Source organism: Danio rerio, chromosome 20, assembly GCF_052040795.2.
Source record: "Danio rerio strain M-AB ecotype USA chromosome 20, GRCz13ab, whole genome shotgun sequence".
Classification (NCBI taxonomy): domain Eukaryota; kingdom Metazoa; phylum Chordata; class Actinopteri; order Cypriniformes; family Danionidae; genus Danio; species Danio rerio.
In genome coordinates this window covers 6,175,001-6,202,500 of record NC_141040.1, presented here as the reverse complement: position 1 = coordinate 6,202,500, position 27,500 = coordinate 6,175,001, and the positions used below count along the sequence as shown (strand labels likewise).

Below are 27,500 nucleotides of genomic sequence, written 5' to 3'. Positions count from 1 at the left end.
AATGCTTTTAATGTAGCAGCGCGCTGATACGCCGACTTATGTGAGGAGACACAATGCGCTTTCGATTTCAATTTTAAAAAGACGGAATTTGATGAACTGGATGAGCCTCTCTGGCTGTCAGTGAATGGCAAATGAAAACGTCTCTTACCTCAAAACTCTGAATTATAAGAAAAAGAAAACGCGATGCACAGTCGGAAGTGTAGCATGTATTCATAATGATTATTATTATTATTTTTTTTTTGCGATGCTTTGAGTCTGATTTACTATACGTTAAACGGCAACTCCATTTCACAAAAGACAGAGTTAAAGGTTCAGGACACCTCGGAGAACTTTTTTTTTTTTTATATTAACAGATGTGTGTGTGTTGAGCATCAGTTAAGACAATGTTAGCACCTGTCAGCTTTAATTGTGGGGAAAACTGGATAATTTTGAGCTTTTGTCAGCTAATTTCAGCTTGATTTTTGGGGCGGGATCAAAATCGGCGACGTAGCGCAGTACTGCAAGTGCAATGATGACGCGTCGGTTTCTCATTATTATTCATAGCTGTGTTTTCTTATCCTACGAGAAGAGCCGGCTGCTTAATTATTCATGAGACCTGCCAGACCTGCCAGTGTCAAGCCCGAGCTGAGAGACACGGAAACCACGGCACAGTTAGCCGTTCATGAAGGGTCATGTGTTTGTTTCCATGATCCACCTTGGTTTGTTGCATGTTTTCCCCCGTGATCTTGTCAGGACCGATCATACAGCAATGCTGTGTGTGTGCTGCTAGCATTTTTGTCAGGAGAGCAGCACGAGAATTAGAGAATGGCGGACGCTGTCTTTTATCAGGAGTTCGTTGACATTCAGACACATCGCCGTGCTGCTGTGTTTGCCTAAATCCTCCAGATTACCAGCAGGGTTAATGGTTAAAATAGACAGGTCAGGAGACCTGCTGCATTGAGTCTGCTGGATACGGGGATTGAGGGAGAAGTCCTCATTTATAGGGTTTACATGAACACACTTATCTTTATAATGATATAAATTGTGGTTATCTGTATATGAAATTACGAATAACAAATGTAGCAGGGCATTAAATCACTGTTCACTTCTTTGCATTTTAACGTTGTGAACTATAAACTCATGCGTCTCCTCACGGTTTGTCTCATTTTGTGAGCTAACTGACAACAACAGTTGTTTGCTCACGTTCTCCCCTGTTGGCCACGCCCACGCCCACTCCTGCCCGATGCTCGCGGAGCTCCACGCCCATTTGAAAAAATTCTGAAGTAGACTTTAACCGAAAGTGGGGGGTGTCATGGCCCCTTAAGAGGTCGTTCTATTATCCCACGTGGATGCTATGAGGGTAAACAAGAGACCAAGACCTTGAGTATGGTGAGGATGAATGAATGACAGCTTCTAAAATTGTCGGAGAGACATCTCTTTTCTGCCCAGTAGGCCTACTTTGTGTTTTATTTGCTAATGTAAGCTATTTTTTTAAAAGATAAATATAGCCAGGGCTTTACATTTACAACTGAGGGTAGGTTTTAGCTGTGGCGGGTTAGACAGCCACCTCCACTAGCCACTTTTGCTGGTTGAAATTTCATTTTAAATTGTGGTTTTCTAAAAAGCATGGAGGGTTTGACAATAAAGATGGCCCAATATTCGTGCAAATGCGATCTTAGAATCGAGAAGCAGCATAACTGACAAATATAATTATGTTCGTGCGACCAATAGAAAGCCGGTTGAATACCGAATGAGAGCACAATCACTAGCCCCAACAACTGATGTGATGCGCAACTGTTTAAAACATGTGCCAGGGCTCAACAATAAGGACTGCCCGATGGCCCGGGGCCAGCGTGTGAGATGCTCGGGACAGTAGACAGGATAGTTACTGGCCCGATCGGGCCACTGCTTCCTTGTTACTTAAGTTTAATTTGCCTGTGACTATTTGTCAATCGCGTGCAAATAAAGTTTTAGAATTGAGAAACAGTTCGTATTTTCAAGCCTTCAAATGCTACCTTCTCGGTTCTTCTTATCTGATTGGATGTTGAAAGCACGTTATTAGTACAGTGAAGAGACAGCAACATGGCAGTGACATCAAATGATGATGCTAAAGGAAAACATTTGTTTCTAACATCTTGGAAGCAGACATATACGAGGGTACACCACGACTAAAAAAAAATAAGTGATCTTTTGTACAGTTGGCCGTCAGTTTGGCAGGTCTTTAGCCATCTTTTGTTTCAAAACACTTTGAATTTTGCTCATTACACATTTATTAAATTTTTTTTTTATATTTAATTTCTTTATTTACAAATATTTTGACACATTTTTTTTTATTTGTGGCTATGAAATTAACTTTTTTTGGTGGGGCCAGTGAAAATATTGGCAGGGCAAGTAAAAATCTGAACCACTGGTCCGATTGGGCCAGTAGAAAAAATCCTTAGCGTTGAACCCTGCGTGCGCACTCCTATTTCCTTGCTTGAGACAACCGTGCCTGGAAGTGCAACTGGTGCGATCGGTTCTCTCTCAAATAGACTAGACAAAAAGTGATGTTCATGCACCCACAGTCCTGCTGCTTTCAAGAGCTCCAGATTGGTCTTTTTGTAAGCAGCACCAGTTGCTTTCACTTTAACCATTATTTGAACGGTATATAGTATATTAACTTCCCATTTATGTGTAGTTAGTGTCAACTGTTTTTTTCTTTTAAGAAATGATTTGTTAAATTAAAAGTTAAGTACACAGCTATATTTTGCTTGTTTTGACACATTATTTAAAATTTGTGGCGAAGAAATACAATTTATTTATTTTTTAGTGTGGTCAGAGCTAAATTTGGTAAATCCTTTGAGCTCTGAAAAGTCATGTGAAATAAAAACTACTTGTAGTACAACACTATGAAACCATGACCCATGTGCTCATGCTCACTGAGCAAGCTCATACACGACACACAAAAAGTGAAATAATTGAGGCATGTGTACATAACACAAAATCTAAATCAAGTAATTTTAGCATGTCAAAGTTATATTCATGCATAAAAAATATATTTTCCCAACAAAAATGGGTAGTGCCTACTAATGTTGGAAAACTACTAGCCACAGTGGCTGGTGATCAAAAAAGTTAATGTCAAGCCCTGTATATAACATATAAAACTATGCATTATTTATATTACCTCATAATACCTATACGTCTGATAAGCTTTTTATATGAATCGACAATGCACAGATTTCATAATGTTTGACACTACATTATTTGAACATAACAAGCTGACTTTACAATGTTTACATTGCTCTACTTACATTAAATCTAAATCCCAAATATCGGAAATGACAACAGATTGTTAATGTTGATTTAATTAATGTTATTGTTAGTAATTAATGCACTTAATTTCATTCATTCATTTTTCTTCTGCTTTTTCCCCTGGTTTATCACAGAAGAATGAAAAGCCACTCACGTATATATTCATGTATTTTAAATTTCAGGTGTTTTTTGTAATGTGTTTGGTAAAATAATTTCAAGAGTTCACACTAGCAAGTTAGCAGGTTTGGCATGCTGTCTCGGGCAGGGCCTAAGTGGGACTCCTTGTCAGCCCTGGAGTTTCAAGCATCAGAGCGGTCCACCTCAGTTCACGAAAAATAAGGTCATTTCCAATTCAGTTTCTAATTACACTATCCCGTCTTTTTCAAGAAAACAGCTGCTTTAAAACTTCAAATGTTCAACAACCTTACAGTTTTATATGTCTTAACAAAAAAAAGAAGAAAAAAAAAGAATTTCCCAGGTAAAGTTTGAACACGGATCAATGATGTCGTAACGCAACATGCTGACCACTGGACCACAATGGTGCTGTTGCGCTTGAGTGGCCGGAATGATAGTTACATCATCATTACCCTGCAGGCTGCATTTTGCTCATGGAGCTGCGAGACAATAAATAAGAAGAGCGGAGCTGCAGCAAAATAATGAATAAAAAGAGTGAGGCTATGGTCAAATAAATAAATAAATAAATGAAAAAAAAAAAGTGCGACTGCTGAGAGTGCAAGCAGCTAGAAACACCGGCCCTCGCGGCCAAAAAACGGACCGGCCCACCGGGAACTCTCCCGGTCCTCCCGATTGGCCAATCCGGGCCTGGTCCTGGGAGAGAACCCTGAGTTTGGAGATAGCTTAGCCCAGGGTTCCCGCCTGGTCCAAAGAGCATGTGAGGAGAGTACGAGATCAGGTGGTTCTCGAGAGCTCCCCCTGGTAAAGGAGGAAAGGAGGAGAAGGGGTGGATGGGGGTTCCTTCGGAAAAACGAAGATAAAGGAGTAGTCCTAACTAGGCTACTTATAGTAAGTTTGGATCAATCTGATTGGCTAGCTAATGCGTGTAGATAAGCGGCCAGCTGCAGTCATTCATATCACGTGCTCCTCTGGAAATTAAGCTGCGGTCACACTAGAGTTTGTGTGTGCGAAATTCTGTCGTACAGCAGTGCGAAAAGGGGCGGGATTAAACAAGATTATTAGACATTTAAAAAAGCGAGCGATTGCTCCATGTTTTTCATTTCTGTCCAGAGAGGTCATGTTTTGATCCTCGATTGGTCTTACGTAGTCAAGTGATACGATTTCGCAGGTCAGAGTTCACCAAGCTTGAACTTTGCACCGCAGCAACCTGGGAAACTTGACGCATGACCTTGCGTTTCCGGTCTGACGCATTCACGTACGTATGAATGGAAGTCTATGGGAGGAAAAGCCCAGAGTGACCGCAGCTTTAGTTTCTGAAACTTCACTTCTAATGGCTTCTTTAGTGATTTTCAACTAATTTCACTGTCTTGGGCGAGGCAGTGGCGCAGTAGGTAGTGCTGTCGCCTCACAGCAAGAAGGTCGCTGGGTCGAACCTCGGCTTAGTTGGCGTTTCTGTGTGGAGTTTGCATGTTCTCCCTGCCTTCGCGTGGGTTTTCTCCGGGTGCTCCGGTTTCCCCCACAGTCCAAAGACATGCAGTACAGGTGAATTGGGTGGGCTAAATTGTCCGTAGTGTATGAGTGTGTGTGTGGATGTTTCCCAGAGATGAGTTGCGACTGGAAGGGCATCCGCTGCGTAAAAACTTGCTGGATAAGTTGGCGGTTCATTCCGCTGTGGCGACCCCAGATTAATAAAGGGACTAAGCCGGCAAGAAAATGAAAGAATGATGAATACACTGTCTTGCTCCAATAGGTGGATTTAGAGGGTTTTGCATAAAAAGCAGATGTGGATTTAGCTGCTTTTAACGCCAAAAAAAAAATAATAATAATAATTTACCATGTGAAAAAATAAAGAATTGTCTAAAAGTGACATTTTTGAAATAAAGGTATTTTATTTACTAGCTAATAACCTTTTCATTACATATGTAATGAAACTTCTGAACCTTCACCAGAGAAGCCTGATAGATGCTCGTTTGCAAGAAAAAAAGGTCTGATGGATTTAAAGGGGTTTTGCATCTGAACTCTTCATATATTTACTGATCTAACATAAAATAATTCAGACTGTAGCCACACACCCCCGTTTTTTCTTCAAATTCTTGAACGCACAGCAGTGGCTGGGGTAGGTCAAGTCTGCTGTAACTAGGTGTCTAAAAGTCTTGATTGGTGGCAGCTTTTTGAGGGCCCAAACATTACGAGCACAGAGTTCCCGGAGTGAATCCAACCCTCTGGCTGGGAGAGAAGTAACTCCTGATTCTGACACATCACTGATGAGAAAAGAAGACGTGAGTCACTCAAGTAATCAGGAATAAGCTCGTCCAATTTACAATGAAGTTTCCATTATTGCTTGTTTTCCTTTTGTGGAAATATAAATTTATATCATCTAATTGCAAAAGAACAATAATCTACGTATAACTGAAAAGTTATATTCTCTGGTTTTTAATTATATCATTTCATTAACATCCCAGCTACGAGGGACATTAACCTTTTGTCTTTCTGATTACAGGCTAAGCCAAAGTAATGCAAATTGTTAGTTTCACAGCATGGTTGTGTCTATTGTTTTCTCTTTTCGATCAAATGGTCAGGCGGTTTCTGTCTCCAGAACATGATGAGATTAGACCTAAAAAAGCAGTTTACCATGCCGACCACAACTCTTAATTTGCATGCTTTGTTTAGCCATATCCCCTCCTCCTAAGAACACAATATAGACATGAAATCTTTGTCTTAAATCAGACTTGTGAGAGACTTGTGAAAGAACTTGCAGACTGCGGACCTCTAGTAGGCTTTTGCAGACACATCGACATTTTAAAGACGCTGTATGACTGCAGATTAACCAACACGTCTCAATAAAGGAATTCTGCTTGTTTCGAGTCTCCTGGACTGGGTTCTCTCTTCTTTTCACTCATTAATTTTTTTACAACACTTTCTTGCATTTGTTTTGCTATTTTATGCTTTACTTTGCTGTCCTCATTGAGTCTGTGCACTTGTATAACTGTTGTGCTCATCATCTTTTTTATGTACACCCCTAGCATTGTTGTACATTTTATTGATTTTAACTCCCTTAATGGTCATTTTTCTATTTAAATTTCTTATAAATACTTTGTCTATCTGGAATATTATCCCCCGTTTCATTTGTTCTCATATGGGTTGTTTAGAATTTCTTTTAATGTGTAATTATACATTTGAAAAACTCCCAATCAAACTCTCTAAATTGCATCAACAAGTGCTTACAACAGAGGTGTCCAAACTCAGTCCTGGAGGGCCGGTGTCCTGCAGATTTTAGCTTCAACTTGCCTCTACACACCTGCAAGGATGTTTCTAGAAAGCCTAGTGAGAGCTTGATTAGCTAGCCCGGGTGTATCTGATTGGGGTTGGAACTAAACTTTGCAGGACACCAGCCCTCCAGGACTGAGTTTAGACATGCCTGGCTTACAACATGGAGGCTTATTTATAAACACTTCTCCCCACATAGTTTCCTCATGTGGAATAATGCCAATTTCTTGTATAGAAATAAGTCTCTATTCTTCAACAATTAGTTTAACAATGGACTATTATTAGTTAATCAATTATTTGATAATGCCGGTAATTTATTTATATTTACAGAATGTATCGCAAGATACAAAAATCCTGTTACATTACAGGAATTTACAATTCTAATACCTGCTGGCATACATATGCTGTACAAAGGCACTGTGTGTACATCAGCACGTTCTGTTTGTCCTCCTAAACCTGAACAAACCTCAGTCTGTTTTATCTGTTTCTCTGGATTTAAGCCTAATTAATCACAAAATTAGATCTTCAATCTTAAAAGAAAATATGTCTATATCATGTTATTTTTACTGGAATATAAACTGGACTCTAGTATGGTCATTACCTCAATTTTTTATTACAAATAAAGGCTAAAGAAATATCATTTAAATGACTTCATAGAGTTTATCCTACAAAATTATTTCTACAAAAATGTAACTGATATTGAGTTAGAATGCTGTTTTTTGTGAAAGCTTTAACGAAACTATTTCCCATTTATATGGTCTTGCCAACATACTCGACTTTTTTAAATTAATGTTGAAGCTTTTATTGCTCCTAATATTTTAAAATGATTTTCCTTATCTTATAAACATGTGATTTTGGGTTATTATGTTAAGGATCGCTCTTTAAATGATGCTGGTTTTATTTTAAACTTTTATTATGTAAATTTCACATACATAAATCCAAGTTTGCCCGAAGCAAACCTCTCTTTATGGTGCAAGAAAAAGAGATTCAGACATAAATATAAGTGATTTCCAAGTCTAAAAAAAGAAAAGCAATTAAAACAATTAATATATGCTCCTCCTTTTACATAAAATGTTTGTATATATGCATTTCCTGTTGTTAAAGTGCATTAATAACTCTTGGTAATAACTAAAATTGGAAAATGCGTATATTTTTGTATGTAATATGGGTCCCACTTTATATTAAGTATCCTTAACTACTATGTACTTACATCAGAAAAATAAATACAATGTACTTACTGTGTTTACGATGTATTTGAGAACACGTGGTGCTTTTGAGTTGGGATAGAGGTTGGGTTATGGACAGGTTTGGTGGTATGGGTAGGTTTAAGGGTGGGTTAAGGTGTAAGGGATGGTCAACAGTGTATTTACAAATGTAATTACAAAAGTTAATTACAGATGTAAGTACAAACATGTATTAAATCAAGCATAAGTACATAGTAAATACATGTATTTACACAATAAGTACATTGTAACAAACTATTAATTCCTATGTAAGTACATATTAGTTAAGGCCACTTAATATAAAGTGGGACCGTAATTTGATAAATATGTACTTTCTCCTGTTTTATTTTTCTTCCCTTCTTCTTCAATTTCCTTTTTTCTCACTTATTTCATTCTTGTTAAGAAATGTAAAGTGTATTGATTGTATAAGAAAACTGTACATGTTGGTTCTTGTTAATAAAAAAGAAATAAAAATACAAAAAAACCCTAGCATTGTTTTGGTACCTCATTTAACCACAAGAGGTCGCTTGGCTACATAAACACACATATGCCAATGCCAAGACAGTAACCAATCATCTTCCAAATATCTTTCTTTGTGTTCAGCAGAATAAAGACATTTATACATGACTGGAACAACCTGAGGATGTGTAATTAATTACAATATTTTCATTTTTGGGTGGACCATCCCTAAAGTTGACCAATTATTATTATTTTTGGTAACCCTTTAAAATAACTGCACACTATAAATAATGTATCAAGCATTAGCAAATAAGTAATCATTTGTTAAGCATTCACAGCAAAATCTGCTGAGTAAATTTACTTAGTTCAGAGTGTATTTGGTCCCTCTCTAAATTGAGTAAAAGTTACTCACACTAGAGTTTGATCATGTGAAATTCTGTCGTGCGGCGCTGCGAAAAGGGGCACGATTAAACAAGATTATCAGACATTAAAATCACGGCGAATGAAGCTCTGCACAAGACTTTTGGCCAGCGGAGAAATTAAAATGGTCGTGCCCAACTGAGTCTGGTTCCCTCAAGGTTTTTTTTTTTCTTCACTCCCATCAGGTGAATTTTTTTTTCCTCTTCGCTGTCGCCACTGCCTCGCATGGTTCAGGATTGGTAGAGCTACGCATCGATGAATTTGCTCTTCAGTGTTTGAACTCTCAGTAATGATTAAATCACACTGAACTGAGCTAAACTGAACTGAACTTAAACACTAAAACCTGAACCACACTGTTCCAGTTACTGTGACCATTTATGTGAAGCTGCTTTGACACAATCTACATTGTAAAAGCGCTATACAAATAAAGCTGAATTGAATTGAATTGAATTAAAAAAGGCGAGTGATTGCTCCATTTTTTAAAATGCTGTCCAGAGAGGTCATGTTTTGATCCTCGGTTGGTCTCACGCAGTCAAGTGATGCGAATTCGCAGGTCAGAGTTCACCAAGCTTGAAATTTGCACCGCAGGAACCTGCGAAACTTGAGGCATGACCTTGCGTTTCCGGTCTGATGCATTCGCATGCGTATGAATGGAAGTCTATGAGGAGAAAAGCCCAGTGTGACCACAGCTTTGAAGTTAATGAGACACTAAAGAGATGAAAAATTAAGTGAAAAATCAAGCTGTTTGGACAGACATGTGTGTAGGTATAGTGTATAGACTGTCATATTGGGGTGATATAAACACACCCAGTCATTTTTTTTTCAATTTAACAACATAAAAACGGTGGACCAATTGGAGCAGTTTTGAGACCAACCGCAACTTGGCGTAGGAGTGCGGTCCCCCCTCCCACCAATAATGATTGACAGCCGCATCACCATATCCTCGGCTTGTTGTTTCATGTCCGCCATTTTCAGCGTGAGAGTCAAAACGATGCCACTAAAGGAACACACTTGCTCTATTTGTCGATGTAAAGTTCATCGGGCTCAACACAACATTCACCACATGATCGCTCCAATAAGAATTACTGTTTGTAACTTAGTTTGTTTGTAGGTAGGTTGGCAAACATGTGTACTTTTCATTGTGTCTACCTTAAACTTTAGCCGTTTGTATTTCTTTTTAAAATTGAATAAAAAAGGACTGTGTGTTTATATGTTTATGTATGTCTAAGATGTTTAGCTGAATTAAAAATCTGGCTTTCAGCTAACTTTTTAAAATTAAATAAAAAACTGAAGCCCTTCTCATCGACACCAAAAGTGTTTTGGATAAAGCTGATAATTTCACAATAGACATTGATCACAGCACAATTTTCCCTCTGTGCAGGTAAAGAGTTTGGGCGTCATCTCTGATAGCGAAAAAAGTGTTTACAGGGGTTTGACAGATAAATATTAACTTGTAGCTAAATTGTTAATGGTGCCAAACAACATTTCCTGTTGTTTACATCCTTGTTTACGTCCTTGCTACAACATACTGCTGAAGGACCTCACTGGCACATTGCAGTGATCAAAACGAGTTCGTATCTGAAATCTTGGTTAAGCGCTACAATGTCTGATCACTGAACTGGCTCGATGGCTTATACCAGGGGTTCCCAAATTTTTCAGCCCGCGACCCCCAAAATGACAATGCCAGTGACTCTTGACTCCCAATATTTTCTGAGGTGGTGGTTATAAATACAGAAACCTTGTATGCAATGACGCACACACACACACACCAATAGACCCAAGTCTATTCTTTGTTTTTTTATGTATGTCAGTGCTGTAAATGGGCTAAAAAGTTTAACCTGGTGTTACAAAATCTGCTGCATCTGACAGTATTGCTGTGTCTTTAGTATAATGTAATTACCCAAGAAGTCGCAATCTAATAGAACTAGTAACTATAAGCTACTATAGTAACTATATAGTTTATAGTAACTATAAACGACTTTTTCTTCTTATCAGTAGGTTATTGATAAAATATAGTAGGTCTTAAGGTTTAATAAAAATTAATTGATTTTTGAAAATCACCAGGCGACCCCCCTTCATTGTCCCGCGACCCCTCGGGGGGTCCTGACCGCCACTTTGAGAACCTCTGGCTTATACCACCACATAGCAGACAGCCAATTGATTGATCTTCACCAATACTTTGTGCGCAGATGTTCCCTTTACTAAAGTTGCTAAATGAATTAATCACCCAAAAATGGTGCTTTACAGGATTTTCAACAGGAACTGCTAACTAACTGCCTCACGAGACTCTTTTCCATGAGACCATGGCTCGTGATGTGGACATCCTGCCAAACGTACGCTTTTGTAGAGACAAAGGGTCTCTGAAAATTAATGCATACGAATAAAAGACAATCTCTTGAAATGTTCCAATTAAGGCAGATGTATACTTTTTTTTGGCTTGTAACATTTGATGCAAGATAGTAACAAACTTACAAGAGATTTCACCACATAAAAATTAACAAGCAATTGAATAATTGATCCTTAGTATGATGGCACTGGGCCCCGCTCTTCATGGCAACTGCTCATTGGAAGACAGTGTCATGGGGATGGACTAAACCAGGTCACTTAAAAACGCCCTGCAGCAGAAAACGTCCCTTTTGGCAGTAGCTTGCTTGTGCTTGCTTTTGCTCTCTGTCCCCTCTCGCTTGCTCGAACACCGCACCGCCGCGCGATTGGGTCACCACAAACTTTCTATTCAACCCCTTAAGTTTTGGGACCACAAGAACTTTCGCAAACAGACCCTCAGCAGAGTCCGCTACGCCGGTACCCAGGACATAAACCACGAGAACACGAGCGAGTTAAAAGACGTCACTGAAGCATGACACCAGCCAATCAGGAGCGATGTGCTTCCCCGAGGCCAGCCCAGGGGAAACTATTAACAAATAAAAATACTTTACAGGTTGTGGCTCACAATCTACAGCCATGGTTGGAGCTGCTCCTTCTTTGACAAGTTTTCAGCCGAATCCAACACTGAACTGGGAGAGATTGTGAAAGCTCTCCTTTGTCAAATGCTAGCTATATATCTTTTTATAATTCTCTGTAAGAAAAGTCCAATTGTAAGCACGTCTCTCTTTATGTCTTGTCCTTTGGAAGCCCAAATACAGAAACAGAAGAAGCTCTGGAAATAACAACATTTGGACGGCATTTAGCTTTCTCTGCTACAACACCTCTGGCCTCTGGCCACGCCCCTTTGCTCTGGTGTGGTGAATGCATGTAACCTGAAACGTTTGTGATCTTACTTGCCCTAATGTATTTTTTTGTAGTCGCTGAAGGCTTTACTAAGTTAACTTAAATGCCAGTGTCTCCCTTTGCATTGAACTTTGAGCGTATTAAATTCAGAGATGTTGTTTATGTTGTGAACCACCCCTTTAAGTTGAATAAAATGGCCTTTTAATTTCATAACAACTTTAGTGTTACCTAAAATAACAATGAAAAAAAAACTTTACAATAAATGCATGTCCAACACTTTTAAAGTGTAATGTTGTTGCCATTGTAACGATAGCAAAATACATTTGTGCACATTAAATGCTCTATTTAAAAAAAAATAAAAATAGGGTAGATATTTAAGCTGTACTTAAGTATACTTGGACCAGTTCCACTTTAGCAAAAAATATACTTAACACAACATTAGTTGCACCCCACCACAACTAAAGTGCATTAAGCACCAATTAGGGTTGGGTACCGAAACCCGGTGCCATTATAGCACCGGTACCTTTGTAACCGTTATGTACCGGACCGGATCAGCATAGGAATTTCGGTGCCTAATTTCGGTGCCATTGGTGCTGAGACAAGGATGTAAGAAGCATCAAGGGGTGCATCAAAGGCACACATAGGTATGCATTGTCACATCATCTCTAAACTCTGAATTCTAAACAACTTTAAGCAATGCTGACAGGCAACGTCAGGCGTTTATTCTTGTTGCTTAGGGAATGGACGCACGCAACGCACACAGTATAGAACATTCGGTGAGCGAGAGCAACTCTATTCAGATCAACACACATGATCGTGCTCATTAAATTTGCTTAAACTAAGCGTTCTAAAGCGTATTTTACAAGCAAGGATTCTGACACAGCAACGTGAAGCATATGCTTTACAAAAGTTGCGTGTAAGGGGGAAACTTAATGACACATTTGAGGGCTCAACTTAAAGGCAGAGGAATGCACTGTCTGTGAAAACTTGTGACATCATCTGGCACTTTCAATGAGTACGTATATGGACACCAATGCTCCGATTTTATTATAATTAAGACAATACTATGATTAAGATTCTAGACTACCATGTAAACAGTGATTTTTGATAACCTTAAAGGACCACAGACACCTTCACCGCGAAATGCTGAGGTTTTTCCTTCCTATTCAACCTGGGGTATCAAATTCCATTAAAAGAGCACTCTTCCACCAGCCCTTACTTAATTCAGTATTTTGATGACAGCCTTTCCACAGGTTAGTAGTAAGCTAATGTAATTTCATAATGAAAATCTTAAATTCATGCTAACCAACAAATGATTAAAGGAAATATATTAATGTAATTCAAATATATAAAATATGAATCGGTGTTTACTTTAAACTTTAATTATATTGTTCTATTAAAATACATTTTTACAAGATCTTGTCAAATAAAAGATTTTGCTAGAGTCACCCACCATAATTTTGTGGCTCAAAAGTATCGGTTCAGGCACCATTTTGGCACTGGTACCGTTTTAATAATATCGATTTAGCACCGGTATCGAAATAACCCCAAACGATACCCAAACCTAGTTCCAATTTAGCAGACTTGAAGTATACCAATATAAGGCATTGCCTCAAATCCATTCAGTAAACTAAAGTACATACAAATAAATTGTATTTAATTTTATTTTTGTTCACTTTACGGGTTATTTGTGGCTATTGGAATGCATTTTGCCACATGATAATCTACGCCAATGGTCTCAAACTCGATTCCTTGAGGGCTGCAGCTCTGCATAGTTCAGCTCCAACCTGCTCCAACTCACACCTGCTTAATAGTCCATAGTAGACGCCTTGAACGCCTTGATTAGTTGGATCAGCTGTGTTTGATTAGGGTTTGAGCAAAACTGCAGAGCCGCAGCCCTCAAGGAATCGAGTTTGAGACCTATGATATACGCCATAAGAGCTAACTAGACCTCATTTAGACATGTAATTAATATCATCCACCTGCGATAGTATCAATGAAAGAACATTGTTCCATCTCACCACCAGGTGTGAACAGCACCACAATAAAAAAAGGCCCACCATCACAGCTTGTTTTTTCCTTTTCGCTTCATTTTTTTTTTAAAACAGATATTCCAAAGAGTATATTGCACAACATTAGTTTAAAATTAGGAAAGAAAAAGTGTGCTTGTCTGGTTTTGTCATTGTGAGATAGTTAGCCAGTGACATCATAGCAATGATTTCACACTGAGCTGACTCCTGAGAGGGTAGTTGAGAGGCCACATTATTAACTTATTAAAGGACTGTGATTTCAGCAGGTCCACATTAGCACTCAAATAAGACATTAATATGTTCAACATCCTGCTTTCACATGAGATATTTTGAATGTACAGAAAAACTTTAAATTAGTAATGCCAAAAAAGAGCATAAAAATGTTAGTACAAAGTCTTTGTCTAAACAAAATAAACAACATATAGTGCTAGAATTAGAAAGAGGAAAATAATATCTGTTAAAGTGCTATGAGACATTATCTAATTTGATATAAATGATTTAGAAAATGTAATTATAAGACTAAAATTCTTTTTATTATTGTATTGTATAATGTTCTAAGATTGCGTTCCCACAACACAAAAATCGTTCGTGAACAAGGGTTGTATACCCTGAGTAAAAGACCTCAGAGGGAACTATAGACACTGAATCTCAAGTGTTTTCAGCAGAAACAAAAGGCACTCACAGGAGCATTGGCCCACTACTTGTCCCAGCAAACATTTTCTCATCTAGCCTGGTCAGTTCCCTATTTCTATGCAAGTACCTGGAGAGAAAAGAATGAAAACATTCAGATTGTGGATTATAATTCATTTATACAATACAATCATTCTTGTCAAGAAAATTAATGAACAAAATAATTTGCACATTGTAGTTGTCCAAATAATAATAATAATACTAGTACTTCTACTACTAATAATAATAATAACAACAACAACAACAACAACAACAACAACAACAACAACAACAATAAAAATAATAAAATAAATTGTATATGGTGTATAAATATTATCTAGCACAATGTATCTTTACAAGCAATATAACCATACTGTAATGAAGTTTTCGCTTTGTGCTTTCAACAGGTACCTTTGTCCTGATTTAGCAGTCCAATGTCAACACGCAAAACCACAATGACATTAGCAAGAGATTACAACCTAAGGGAGTCTGAGATATTAGGGGAATTGACCTTATTATCCTGTTTCCCCCCCAAGAAACCCCTTGGGGGCTGAGGTTAATTACACAAGCATCCAGATTTGTAAAATGATAATAATGAATAACATTGCTCCCCAAAGCATTTCTTATTCAAGCATACGCTATACTGTAAGCTACTAATGCTGATTAAAACACTGGAATTTTTCTGATTTGAATTAATTCTTTGAGGAAAGAAGCATACAGTTGAAGTCAGAATTATTAGCCCCCCTTTTATTTATTTATTTATTTATTTATTAAAGTATTTCCCAAATTATGTTTAACAGAGTAAAGAAATTTTCACAGTATGTCTGATAATGTTTTTTCTTCTGGAGAACGTCTTATTTGTTTTATTTTGGCTAAAATAAAAGCAGTTTTTAATTTTTAAAAAAGCCATTTTAAGGACACAATTATTGGCCCCTTTAAGCTATTTTTTTTTTTTTTTTGATAATCTACAGAACAAACCATCATTATACAATAACATGCCTAATAACCATAATCTGCCTAGTTAACCTAATTAACCTAGCTAAGCCTTTAAATGTCACTTTAAGCTGTATAGAAGTGTCTTGAATAATATCTAGTCAAATATTATTTACTGTCATCATGGTAAAGAAAAAATAAATCAGTCATTAGAAATGAGTTATTAAAACTATTATGTTTAGAAATGTGTTGAAAAAAATCTGCTCTCCGTTAAACAGAAATTGTGAAAAAAAAATTCTAATAATTCAGCTAATTCTAATAATTCAGGGGGCTAATAATTCTGACTTCAACTGTACTATTGATTATTAACTCACATTATTTGCAATAAATATTTACTATCAACTCCAAGAATAATCCTTACAATTCCATCTTAAATCACACTGATTATCAGTTAAACCAGTGGTTCTCAAACTGTGGTACGTGTACCACTAGTGGTACGCGTGGTTCCTTCTAGCGGTACTCGGAGGAATGAAATATGTCATGTACATGCCAAATATATTTCAAAATTTATCAAAAAATATTTATATAATATGCCATACATGACATTTAGTCTATATTTCTGAGTTTATCTGCCATGTTTTTTTTAACTGTGCAGAGTTTTAGCTGCTTTACTGGGCCTACTACGCTACTGTATTTCAATACTGCTCATTTTGGTGGTACTTGGAGAGACAATTTTTTTCTGAGGTGGTACTTGATGAAAAAAGTTTGAGAACCACTGAGTTAAACCATGGCCTCAGCGAGCCTGCAGGTGGGCCGCGAGATTTTAAAATGAACTCTCAATATTATACAATCGTTTTTGGATATTATTATTATTTTGCTATATTAAAATGATCAAAGTAATGCACGTTTTCTTGTTCTCTGATTGATTACTTAGGCAAAGTAATCAAAAGGCAAAAACAGCCTCATGGTCAACAACTAATACACGTAAGTCTGTTCTGTTACAATATGCGTGGAGTGAAAATCTCTCTTTGTGTATTTTTGTGTGAACTATTTATCGGCATCGTTGTCCAAATTAATGTCCTGTGAGTGTTTTTGCAATGGACCCGTGCCTATACGGGAGGATCTAGTGAGTAGGGGTGTCAAAATTAATTGTCAAAATTTGTCACGGTTGCAGGTTTGTGCGCTCTTCCGGAGCGTCTGTTTGATCATGTGGGTTAGTTTTGTTTTGGTCACGTGTTATGACGGCACTTAGTTGGTTTGATTAGTTCGCCAGCTGAGGCTCATTATCGTGCCTATATATGTGCAACGTTTTCTGTGTTTTCTTGTCAGTTCGTTACGTGTGCTTAAGTGTGCATTTGTCTGTGCCCAGGACCGTGCGGAGTTACCACTGGACCCTGTTTTCCTGTCTGATCCCTGTTCTGGTTTCTCCTAGCCCTAGCACCGCACACACTCGTTACATTTATCTTGACTGTGTCAATAAATATTATCTTTTCACTTGCACTTGGATCCATCTGAACATTCTTTGTTTGTGACAAAAATTAATTATTTAATCATAAGCGGTTATTATGTACTGACGTCATTTATCTCATATGTGCAATGTCGCCGTAGCTTACTAAGGCGAGGGAGGCTACTTAAAGCTACTTGAAAACTACTTAAAAACGTAGAAGCTGTGCATAATTTCACTGCGTGTGTGTTTGCTGGACAGTCTTTCACTGATACAGCAGAAGTCCCTATTTCACAGCGATTGAGAGAATGAAAGTAAACTCTATTTCTCTCTCTCTCCCTCTCTCACTGTGGCTCATTTGACCTGCTGGTGTGACTTTTCCTCTCCTCTCGGCTGTTACAGCGATACTTCTGGATAGAGGTCTGCATTCCCACGGCTGTACCACGGAAGCTGACCAGATTTCTTGTGGCGATGGAATAAATTTTACAAATAAAGTGGTCGGTTACTCTGGTGTAATTTGAACGGAAGTGGTCGGTCTAGCAATATCGCACCCGAGCGAGCAAGCAGGCGTGCGTGTGTGTGTTTATGTGTGTGAATGAGAGAGAGCGTGATGCTGTGTGTCGCTTGCTTGGTGCTTTGTGTCCATGAATGTGTGTGTTTATACAGACAGCTTGTTATACCCTCCCCCAAACCCCCCAATATAAAACTGTGTATGAAAAGCATCATCAATGCATTGAGATATCGAATTGAACCGAATCGATGGCATGATAATCGTAACCGAACCGAACCGTAAGACCAGTGTAGGTTCTCTACTAGAGAGGCTCAATGTGTTTCTGTTATAGAATGTAAAATAAAATTGCACATGAGCTTCAGAAGCACTCTGTGTATGTTTTATCTTTTAAATATATATAAAATTAGAGAAAGAGAAATGTCAGACAGGTGGCCCTTCAAAAATTTATTGGAGAAAAAAGTGGGCCTCGAAGTAAAAAAGGTTCTCCTGGGTTAAAGAGTCCTTGGTTAAACTATTTTCTTAAATGTTAAATATTCTCTTAAATAAGTGAAATGCACAAACACACACACACACACACACACACACACACACACACACACACACACACACACACATATATATATATATATATATATATATATATATATATATATATATATATATATATATATATATATATATATTCATTTATTCATTTTCTTGTCGGCTTAGTCCCTTTATTAATCCGGGGTCACCACAGCGGAATGAACCGCCAACTTATCCAGCAAGTTTTTATGCAGCTGATGCCCTTCCAGCCGCAACCCATCTCTGGGATATATATATATATATATATATATATATATATATATATATATATATATATATATATATATATATATATATATATATATATATATATATATACAGTTGAAGTCAGAATTATTAGCCCCCCTGAATTATTAGACTGCTTGTGCTTGTATATATTTTCCCCAATTTCAGTTTAATGTAGCAATGTACGTAACAAACTTCTAAACGTAATAGTTTTAATAACTCATTTTCAATAACGGATTTATTTTATCTTTGCCATGATAACAATAAATAATATTTTACTAGATATTTTTCAAGACATTTCTATACAGCTTAAATTGACATTAAAAGGCTTAAATGGGTTAATAAGGTTAACTATGCAGGCTACGGTTATTAGGCATGTTATTGTATAACGATGGTTTGTTCTGTAAACTATCAAGAAAAAATATAGCTTAATAAATAATAATTTTGTCCCCAAATTGGTGTTTACAAAATTACAAACTGCTTTTATTTTAGCCGAAATAAAACAAATTTCCTTGATCTGTTAAACATAATTTGGAAAAAAATAAAAATAAAAAAGAAGAAAAAAATTCAAAGGGGGCTAATAATTCTGACTTCAACTGTATATATATATATATATATATATATATATATATATATATATATATATATATATATATATATATATATATATATATATATATTTACTTATGTCATTCAGCGTTTTTATAAAATACTTTACACTGAGTCCAGCTTTGTGCCATTGAAAGCATGTGGTTGGACTTTCGTAAAGCCGTTGCTGTAGAGCCTCCTGTTGAATGAGGAGCAAAAACACAGTTATGCCTAATAGCAAGCTGTACATCTGGCTAATAGTTTGCCAATTTAAAGAGGAAGGCTAAAGAGCCTCTCCACAAGATACTTGAGTATACTGTGTTTATAATTGTATCAGATACTAAAAAGCATCAAAAATAAGCTGCTGCTAAAAGGATTTATTTTTATCAATAACAAAAACTCTTCCCAATACCTATTAATTAGTATGTATTCAATTCAAAGAAAACTTGTGGATGAAAGAAGTTAACAAATGGCAGATTAAAAAAACAAACTAAAACTCTCTTGGTATGACTAAAATGTGAAAATGAGAGAATGTGACAAGACTCACAGTGATAGTAGATCGTTGGTAATGCCAAAAAAAGCATTGGCTGGAATTTCAGCAATATAAGGATTATCACTAATTTCTCTGCAGAAGAAGCAAAAATACATTCATCAAAGACCTTGACACGGATCTGTATGAAAACCACAACATTAAAACCTTCCTCACAGTATGAAGTATGAATTCTCAGCCTGGATTTTGGTCAGGTCAGGGAAGATGGTGAGGCCTGTGTTGAATAATCCTCTGCAAACACAGCACATGGTCTTATGTATTGTCCACAATGACAATTGTATTGCTGAGGGTATAGTTACCGTCAGCAATTCAGCAAAAGCCATACGTTTGCTTGCATAACTTAGCTGCATAGGATATAAGTTTTGAATAATTTCATTTCTGACATGATTTCCAAAAAAAAAAAACTACCACAGCGGAATGAACCGCCAACTTATCCAACATATGTTTAACACAGCGGGATTCCCTTTCAACTGCAACCCGGGTGGGAAACACCCATGCACTCTCGCATTCACACACACACAGTATGGCCAATATTCAATTTACATGAGCCGCATGTCTTTGGACTGTGTGGGGAACTGGAGCACTTGAAGGAAACCCACGCGAACACAAGCAGAACATGCAAACTCCACACAGAAATGCCAACTGGCCCAGCCGAGGCTCGAACCAGCAACTTTCTTGATGTGAAGCAACAGTTCTAACCACTGAGCCACACTGTTATCCTACGTGTGGACTTACATGCACTGAAAAAAAAAATATTCAAAGATGATTTCTTGGATTTACTCAATTTTTTTCCGTTAAGTGGTTGTAAACAATTTATTTGGGCTGAATTTAAACAAACAAATTAAGTTGAACATTATTAAACTTAATTTGTTTGTTTAAATTTAATACAAATAAATTGTTTGCAACAGTTCTGCATTTTTTTCAGTGTGGATAATATTATTTTATTATCAATAAATTTTATCACACAATAACAAAGCTATCAATAAATTCTATATTCATTTCAGTCCCTCGTGCCGTAAGTGTTCTGTAATGTATTTGGCCACAAATGTAGATCATATGAATCAATTATAACTTAATGCATTAAATCTCTAATCATAGGTCTCAAACTCAATTCCTGGAAAGCCACAGCTCTGTTTTGCTCCAACACAGCTGATCTAACTTACTAAGATGTTCAAAAGTAGTCCCTCCAGAAATTGAGTTTGGGACCTATGCTCTACATCAGTGGTTCTCAAAGTGGGGGTCGGGACCCCTTGAGGGGTCGCGGAACAATGAAGGGGGGTCGCCTGGTGATTTCCAAAAATCTACTTATTATTTTTAGACCATAAGAGTTACCATATTTTATCCATAACCAACTGAAGAGAAAAAAACAGCCGTTTATAGTTACTATAGTAGCTTATTTACTTGTTCTATTGGATTGCGACCCCTGGGGTAAATACATTATTTTAAAGACAGCAATAGCGTCAGATGCAGCAGATTGATTTTATAACACCAGGTTAAACTTTCTGGCCCATTTACAGCACTGAAATACATTAAAAAAATTAAACGAAGAATTGACTTTGGTCTATTGGTGTGTGTGTGTGCGCCATTGCATGCAAGTTTTCTGTATTTATAACCACCTCAGGGGATATTGGGGGTCGCGAGTCACTGGTATTGTTATTTTATGGGTCGCGTGCTGAAAAGTTTGGGAACCCTTGCTCTAGATCACAGGTGTCAAACTCAGTTCCAAAAGGGCCGCAGCTCTGCACAGTTTAGTTCCAACCCTAATTAAACACACCTGATCAAACTAATTGAGTCCTTCAGGCTTGTTTGAAACCTACAGGTAAGTGTGTTGGAGCAGGGTTGGAACTAAACTGTGCAGGGCTTCGGCCCTCCAGGAATTGAGTTTGACACGCCTGCTCTAGATAATCTGTCTGTAGTAAGATGACATTTAAGTGCTCAAGACAAACTGAAATTTAAATATTTATACTGTACAGCTTCAACAATATGTGATGGACGAGTGCATGTGCATTAATGAGTACATGAAGAGGAATCCAACAGTGATTTTGCTCACAGATACTGTAAATTAGGGAGATTCTTAAAAGCCTCTGGGTGGATGAATGTCAGCTTTCGTGTGTTCCTTATTTCTCTGTGGAGAGAGAGAGAGAGAGAGATCAATTTCATGAATTTAATATGTAATTTTCATTCATTCATTCATCCATTTATTTTCTTTTCGGCTTAGTCCCTTCATTAATCTGGGGTCACCACAGTGGAATGAACTGCCAACTTATCCATTCATTCATTCATTTTCTTGTTGGCTTAGTCCCTTTATTAATCCGGGGTCGCCACAGCGGAATGAACCGCCAACTTATCCAGCAAGTTTTTACGCAGCGGATGCCCTTCCAGCCGCAACCCATCTCTGGGAAACATCCACACACACATTCACGCACACACTCATACACTACGGACAATTTAGCCTACACAATTCACCTGTACTGCATGTCTTTGGACTGTGGGGGAAACCGGAGCACCCGGAGGAAACCCAAACGAAGGCAGGGAGAACATGCAAACTCCTCACAGAAATGCCAACTGAGCCGAGGTTCGAACCAGCAACTCAGCGACCTTTTTGCTGTGAGGCGACAGCACTACCTACTGCACCACTGCCTTGCCCCAACTTATCCAGCATACACTAAAAAAATTTGAGTTATTTACTTAACCCAATGGTTGAGATAAACATATTTGGTGCTTTGTTGGGTTATTTTTAACCTTTATTGGGTTTTTTATTAATAACTTAACCAGTTGGGTTAAATATTTGATGCTTTGTTGAGTTATTTTTAACCTTTATTTGGTTATTTATAAAATAACTCAACCAGTTGGGTTAAAAATTTTGAATTTCAACAATCAACTGATTTAAGACGCAGAACAGCTGTATTAACATGCGTACGTAACGTTGTTTTAGAGTAATAAAGTTTATTTAAGGGCGACACAGTGGTGCAGTAGGTAGTGCTGTCGCCTCACAGCAAGAAGGTCGCTGGTTCGAGCCTCGGCCTGTGTCAGTTGGCGTTTTTGTAAGTTGATTGTACAAATACACTGCCAACATTTTTCCCTAATATGGATGTCATTAGGTACAGGTTTGCAACATTCAGAATATCTTGTTTTCCCTACTGAAAAAAACAGCCTAGGCTGGTTGGCTGGTTTTAGCTGGTCGACTGGGCTGGTTTTAGATGGGTTTTGGCCATTTCCAGGCTGGTTCCCAGTCATTTCCAGCTAGGTCTTAGCTGGTCAGGCTGGTAGATGGGCAGCTAAAACCAGCTTGACCAGCCTAGGCAGGCTGGGAGCCCAGCCAAAACCAGCTATGTCCAGATTTTTTTGTTTTGTTTTTATGTTTTGGCTGGTTTTAGCTGGTCGACTGGGCTGGTCAGCCAAAACCAGCTATGTCCAACTATGTCCAACCAACCTAGGCTGTTTTTTCAGTAGGGAAAACAAGATATTCTGAATGTTGCAAACCTGTAGCTAATGACATCCATATTAGGGAAAAATGTTGGCAGTGTATTTGTACAATCAACTTACAGAAACGCCAACTGACCCAGCAGAGGTTCGAACCAGCGACTTACTTGCTGTGAGGCGACAGCACTACCTACTGCGCTACTGTGTCGCCCTTAAATAAACTTTATTACTCTAAAACAACGTTACGTACGCATGTTAATACAGCTGTTCTGCGTCTTAAATCAGTTGACTGTTGAAATTCAAAATTTTTAACCCAACTGGTTGAGTTATTTTATAAATAACCAAATAAAGGTTAAAAATAACTCAACAAAGCAGAGGTAGTGCTGTCGCCTCACAGCAAGAAGGTCGCTGGGTTGCTGGTTCGAACCTCGGCTCAGTTGGCGTTTCTGTGTGGAGTTTGCATGTTCTCCCTGCCTTCGTGTGGGTTTCCTGAAAAATGGCCAAAACCCTTTTAAAACCAGCCCAGTTGACCAGCTAAAATCAGCCAACCAGCCTAGGCTGGATTAAGCTGGATTTTTCCATCAGAGTTTTGTTGCAAAAAAGAAAGTTTAAGGTTTGTAACCATTTGAGAGTAAATAAACAGTAAGTAAATGTTTATTTTTGGTAAATCATACCAAAATCATACAAAAAAAAATATGTTTTGGCTTTTAAATATTATATACAAATACCAGCACATGAACAAAGAAACCAGGCTGTAGAAACTGCTTTTACGTACATAATTGAAACAAATCTGAAACATCAAAATCTGTTGAATTCAGCTACTGTAACTGTGCTACATATATACATTTCTATTTCAGTGATGACATCAGTGACACTGACACATGTTTTTTGAGTGAGGAAGTTTTGACTTACATATGTGTAAGCTCTCTCAGGCTGTGGAAGGAATGCATTTCTAACCTGCTCAGAAAGATATCCACTGATAGATAGCTGAGAAAAGCAGGGAAGAAAAGTTAAAATACTGAGTTTTAAAAAATACAAATATATAATTTAATAAAAAAGCCATAATAATAACATACATAAAGGTTATTATTTCAAATGATCACCTCACGTCAGAGAGAAAAACGAAACCTTCGTCTTAAAAATCAAAAAAGTGTTTCATTTTATACTTTCATTCTAAGAAGCCTAAGATGTAACATAAAAGAGAGAAAAAAAACTTTCTCTTCAAACTTTCTGAGAAATAATCCACAATTACAATGGTGCAGTTCCTTTATTAATAGTGCAATAAGCAATTCCTGAGAAACACTGATGGTATTGTTAATTTATACCAAAACAAACTTTTTTTTTTTATTATTTGTTAGCAGGGCTTGACATTAACTTTTTTGATCACCAACCACTGTGGCTAGTTGTTTTCCAACATTACTAGCCACTCTACATTTTCACTAGCCACAATTTAGTTGTTGGGAAAATATATTTCATATGCATAAATTTACCTTTGGTATGCTAAAATTACTTGATTTAGATTTTGTGCTATGTCTACAAGCTTCTTCATTAATTTACCTTTTTGTGTGACGTGTATGAGCTTGCTCAATGAGCATGAGCAAATGGGTCATGGTTTTATAGTGTTGTATTACAATTTGTTTTTATTTCACATGACTTTTCTGAGCTTAAAATTAAGAATTTACCATTTTTTTCTCTCACCACACCAAACATAAATAAATATTTATTCCTTAGCCACAAATTTTAAATGTGTCCAAACCAGCTAAATATAGCTGTATACTATACTTTTTATTTAACAAAACATTTCTTTAACAAAAACAAAAAAACCATTGATATCACCGATTCGGTCCCAGTCATTCCCCTCGCTGGCCAGCAGAGGCCACCATCACCGGACTATTAGCATTATGTCATTCTGTGACACTGATTGCCACACACACCTGCAGCTCATCCTACTGATGATCCACACACTCATATAAGCAGCTCACACACTCACTCCATTGCAAAGTCTTGTTTTGCCCTGCCTGACATTACTGAGCGTTATCTCCTTGCCTGATCTCCCGTGTATTACCTGGACTGTATATCGGCCTTGCCTTGCCTTGCCTTGCCTTGCCTTGCCTCGCCTCGCCTGCTGCCTCGAACCTTGCTTGTACCCTTGACTCTGATCCACGCCGCCTGCCCTGAATCCAGCCTTGATATCTTGCCTCTGAACCATGCCTGCTATCACACTCCCTGACAGCCAGCCGCCAGCCCTTAGACCCATACTAACTACGTTTGATGTGAGTTCGCATGCAAGTGCGTATTGTGTGATTGTGATTAAACTGTTTAATAAATTTAATGCAAATGGATCCCTCTATTTCAGACTCCTACAATTGACATTTAAGAAATAATTGCTGTCATGTATCTAAAATATGCACAGTAATCTGTCCAGGCTAAAGGTCCCAGATCACCAGTTAACTACACAAAAATGGGGAGTTGAAATCCCATTAAAGCCATGTTACTGTCAAAAATTATAATTAGACCATATTAACAAAAATACTGTAAGCAAAAGAAAGCAAGTGAAAAACATTCCATGTGCAATAATGAAAGAATGACCTGTGTACATGGTTAACGTTAGGCAGATTACTAATCTGATCTAAGAATATTTTCAGCGAAAGCAACCAAAAAGACAAATGTGGAACTATTGAAAGCAGCAAGACAGTGCATGGGCATAACTTTTTGTCTATTTGAAAGAGAACCGATCACACCACTTGCGTTTCTAAGCACAATTGCTTCATGCAAGGAAATGCGAGCGCGCACATCAGCTGTTAGCACGAGTGATCCTCCTGCCATTCGCTCTTTCACCTTTGCTCGCGCGAACAATTCTTTTTGTCAGTCATGCTGCTTCTCGATTCTAAGATCGCATTTGCACGCATATTGCACCATACTTATTGTCGAACCCTGCTTTTGAGAAAACTACAATTTAAAAATAATTTTCAACCTGCCAAAGTGGCTAGTGTGTGTAGTTGCCTAACCCGCCAAAGCTGAAATCTAGCCACATTTGGCAGGTTAGCAGGAGTTAATGTCAAGCCCTGTTTGTTAGTCTTCTGTTCTCAGTGTGTGCTGGAAGTAATTGCATTTGTGTATAGTTTTGGCTTTGTAAACCTGTGAAAAAACTGTTAATGAGACTATGCAATACAACTACAGAGCTCAGCGTAATTGAGTATAGCCCATTTTGAAAAGGAATATTTTTTCCATTTCTCAGTGAATCTCGGCAATGTATTTTGGTGCATTTAAACAAAACAGATTTATAAAACTGAAATATTTATTAAAACATTTTTTTTTTGTTGCCAAATATATTTAGAAATTGAAAGATAATACAATTAAGTTCAAGCAAAATATTGCAAAAAATAAAAAAAAAAATAAATAAATAAATAAATAAATATATATATATATATATATATATATATATATATATATATATATATATATATATATATATATATATATATATATATATATATATATATATATATATATATATATATATATATATATATATATATATATATAATACAACCTTCTGTTGATTTTTCCTCTCTTTTTTTTAATTGTATTTAATATTTTTCTGTAACATATACATTTGTAAGTACTAGTTTTTGTACTGTTATCATAAGTTATTTAGTTAAATGCTCCAGACTTGGCTTCAATACTGACTTATCTAATGTACATGCAGAAATATAATATTGTATAGCTTTCTGTTAAAACTATGAATTTAAAAGAGAGATTTGTGAGGGGTGCACTTATTATAAATGCTGAGCACTGTATACTGTAGGCAGTCAGCCAAATGGCTGTATATGCTCATAATGGAGGGAAAGGGAGTATCACTAATAAAAGGAGGATTATAATCGCATAAGAGCCAGGATCAGCACTAATAAAGGCAAATAAAAGACTTTGAGCACTGGAGAGAGATTAGAAATTAGAAAGACATAAAAAGGATGGTGAGGCTGCTTCATTTTCAACATAAGTAACATTTATTTTGCTGTGTGTTGGATGTTTTAGAGTTTCAAATATCAACAGTGTTTCTAAAAACCACTTTCTGCCATGGAGCAATCATATTGCTTAGACATATATAACATATATTCTGATTAATTCTGCTTCTATTTTTATTTATATTTGCAAATAAACAGGATTAGTTACTTAAGTTAATCAACTTATTTTAAATATGTAATTATCTAACCTCTCTCTCTGAAAAGTACTTACATTCTTGAGATGTTGACCATATTTGCAAAGGCATCTTTGGGAACTCTTGTTAGCCTTGTCTCGTGAAGACTTCTAGAATCAAAAAGAACATTAAAGAAACATTTAATAAAATTCTATTTATTAAAATGCATCGACATTTGCATACATCGTTTTTTTTGTAAATGCGCATTCTAGTTCAAATAATGCAATTTAAACTATAACTAAAGTTTGTAAATATAATTGCAATTTTTAATTATTAGTTCTTTCTTTAGTATAAACATTTTAGCAAACCACCCAGAAAGCACATAAATGTGGGCCGCTTTAG

The 27,500-nt window shown here is 37.0% G+C and overlaps 2 protein-coding genes across 8 annotated transcripts in view; one reads left to right on the top strand and one right to left on the bottom strand.

The window, feature by feature from the left end:
- The window catches only part of dsc2l (desmocollin 2 like), a 1,349,056-nt gene that overhangs the window by 1,267,727 nt on the left and 53,829 nt on the right, over positions 1-27,500 (top strand). The gene's annotated exons all lie outside the window — the stretch shown is intronic.
- tshr (thyroid stimulating hormone receptor) overlaps positions 1-27,500 on the bottom strand; it is a 43,525-nt gene that overhangs the window by 1,873 nt on the left and 14,152 nt on the right. For 4 of the 7 annotated variants that reach the window (XM_087297258.1, XM_087297257.1, XM_087297255.1 and 1 more), the window contains 8 exon segments: positions 27,197-27,268; positions 23,873-23,947; positions 21,588-21,662; positions 19,694-19,768; positions 19,535-19,612; positions 19,118-19,186; positions 14,715-14,792; positions 5,478-5,666 (listed from right to left, as the gene is read on the bottom strand). In XM_087297258.1, coding sequence (XP_087153384.1) covers positions 5,478-5,666; positions 14,715-14,792; positions 19,118-19,186; positions 19,535-19,612; positions 19,694-19,768; positions 21,588-21,662; positions 23,873-23,947; positions 27,197-27,216 — 659 coding nt within the window. In that variant the 5' untranslated portion in view covers positions 27,217-27,268. 7 annotated transcript variants of the gene reach the window in all.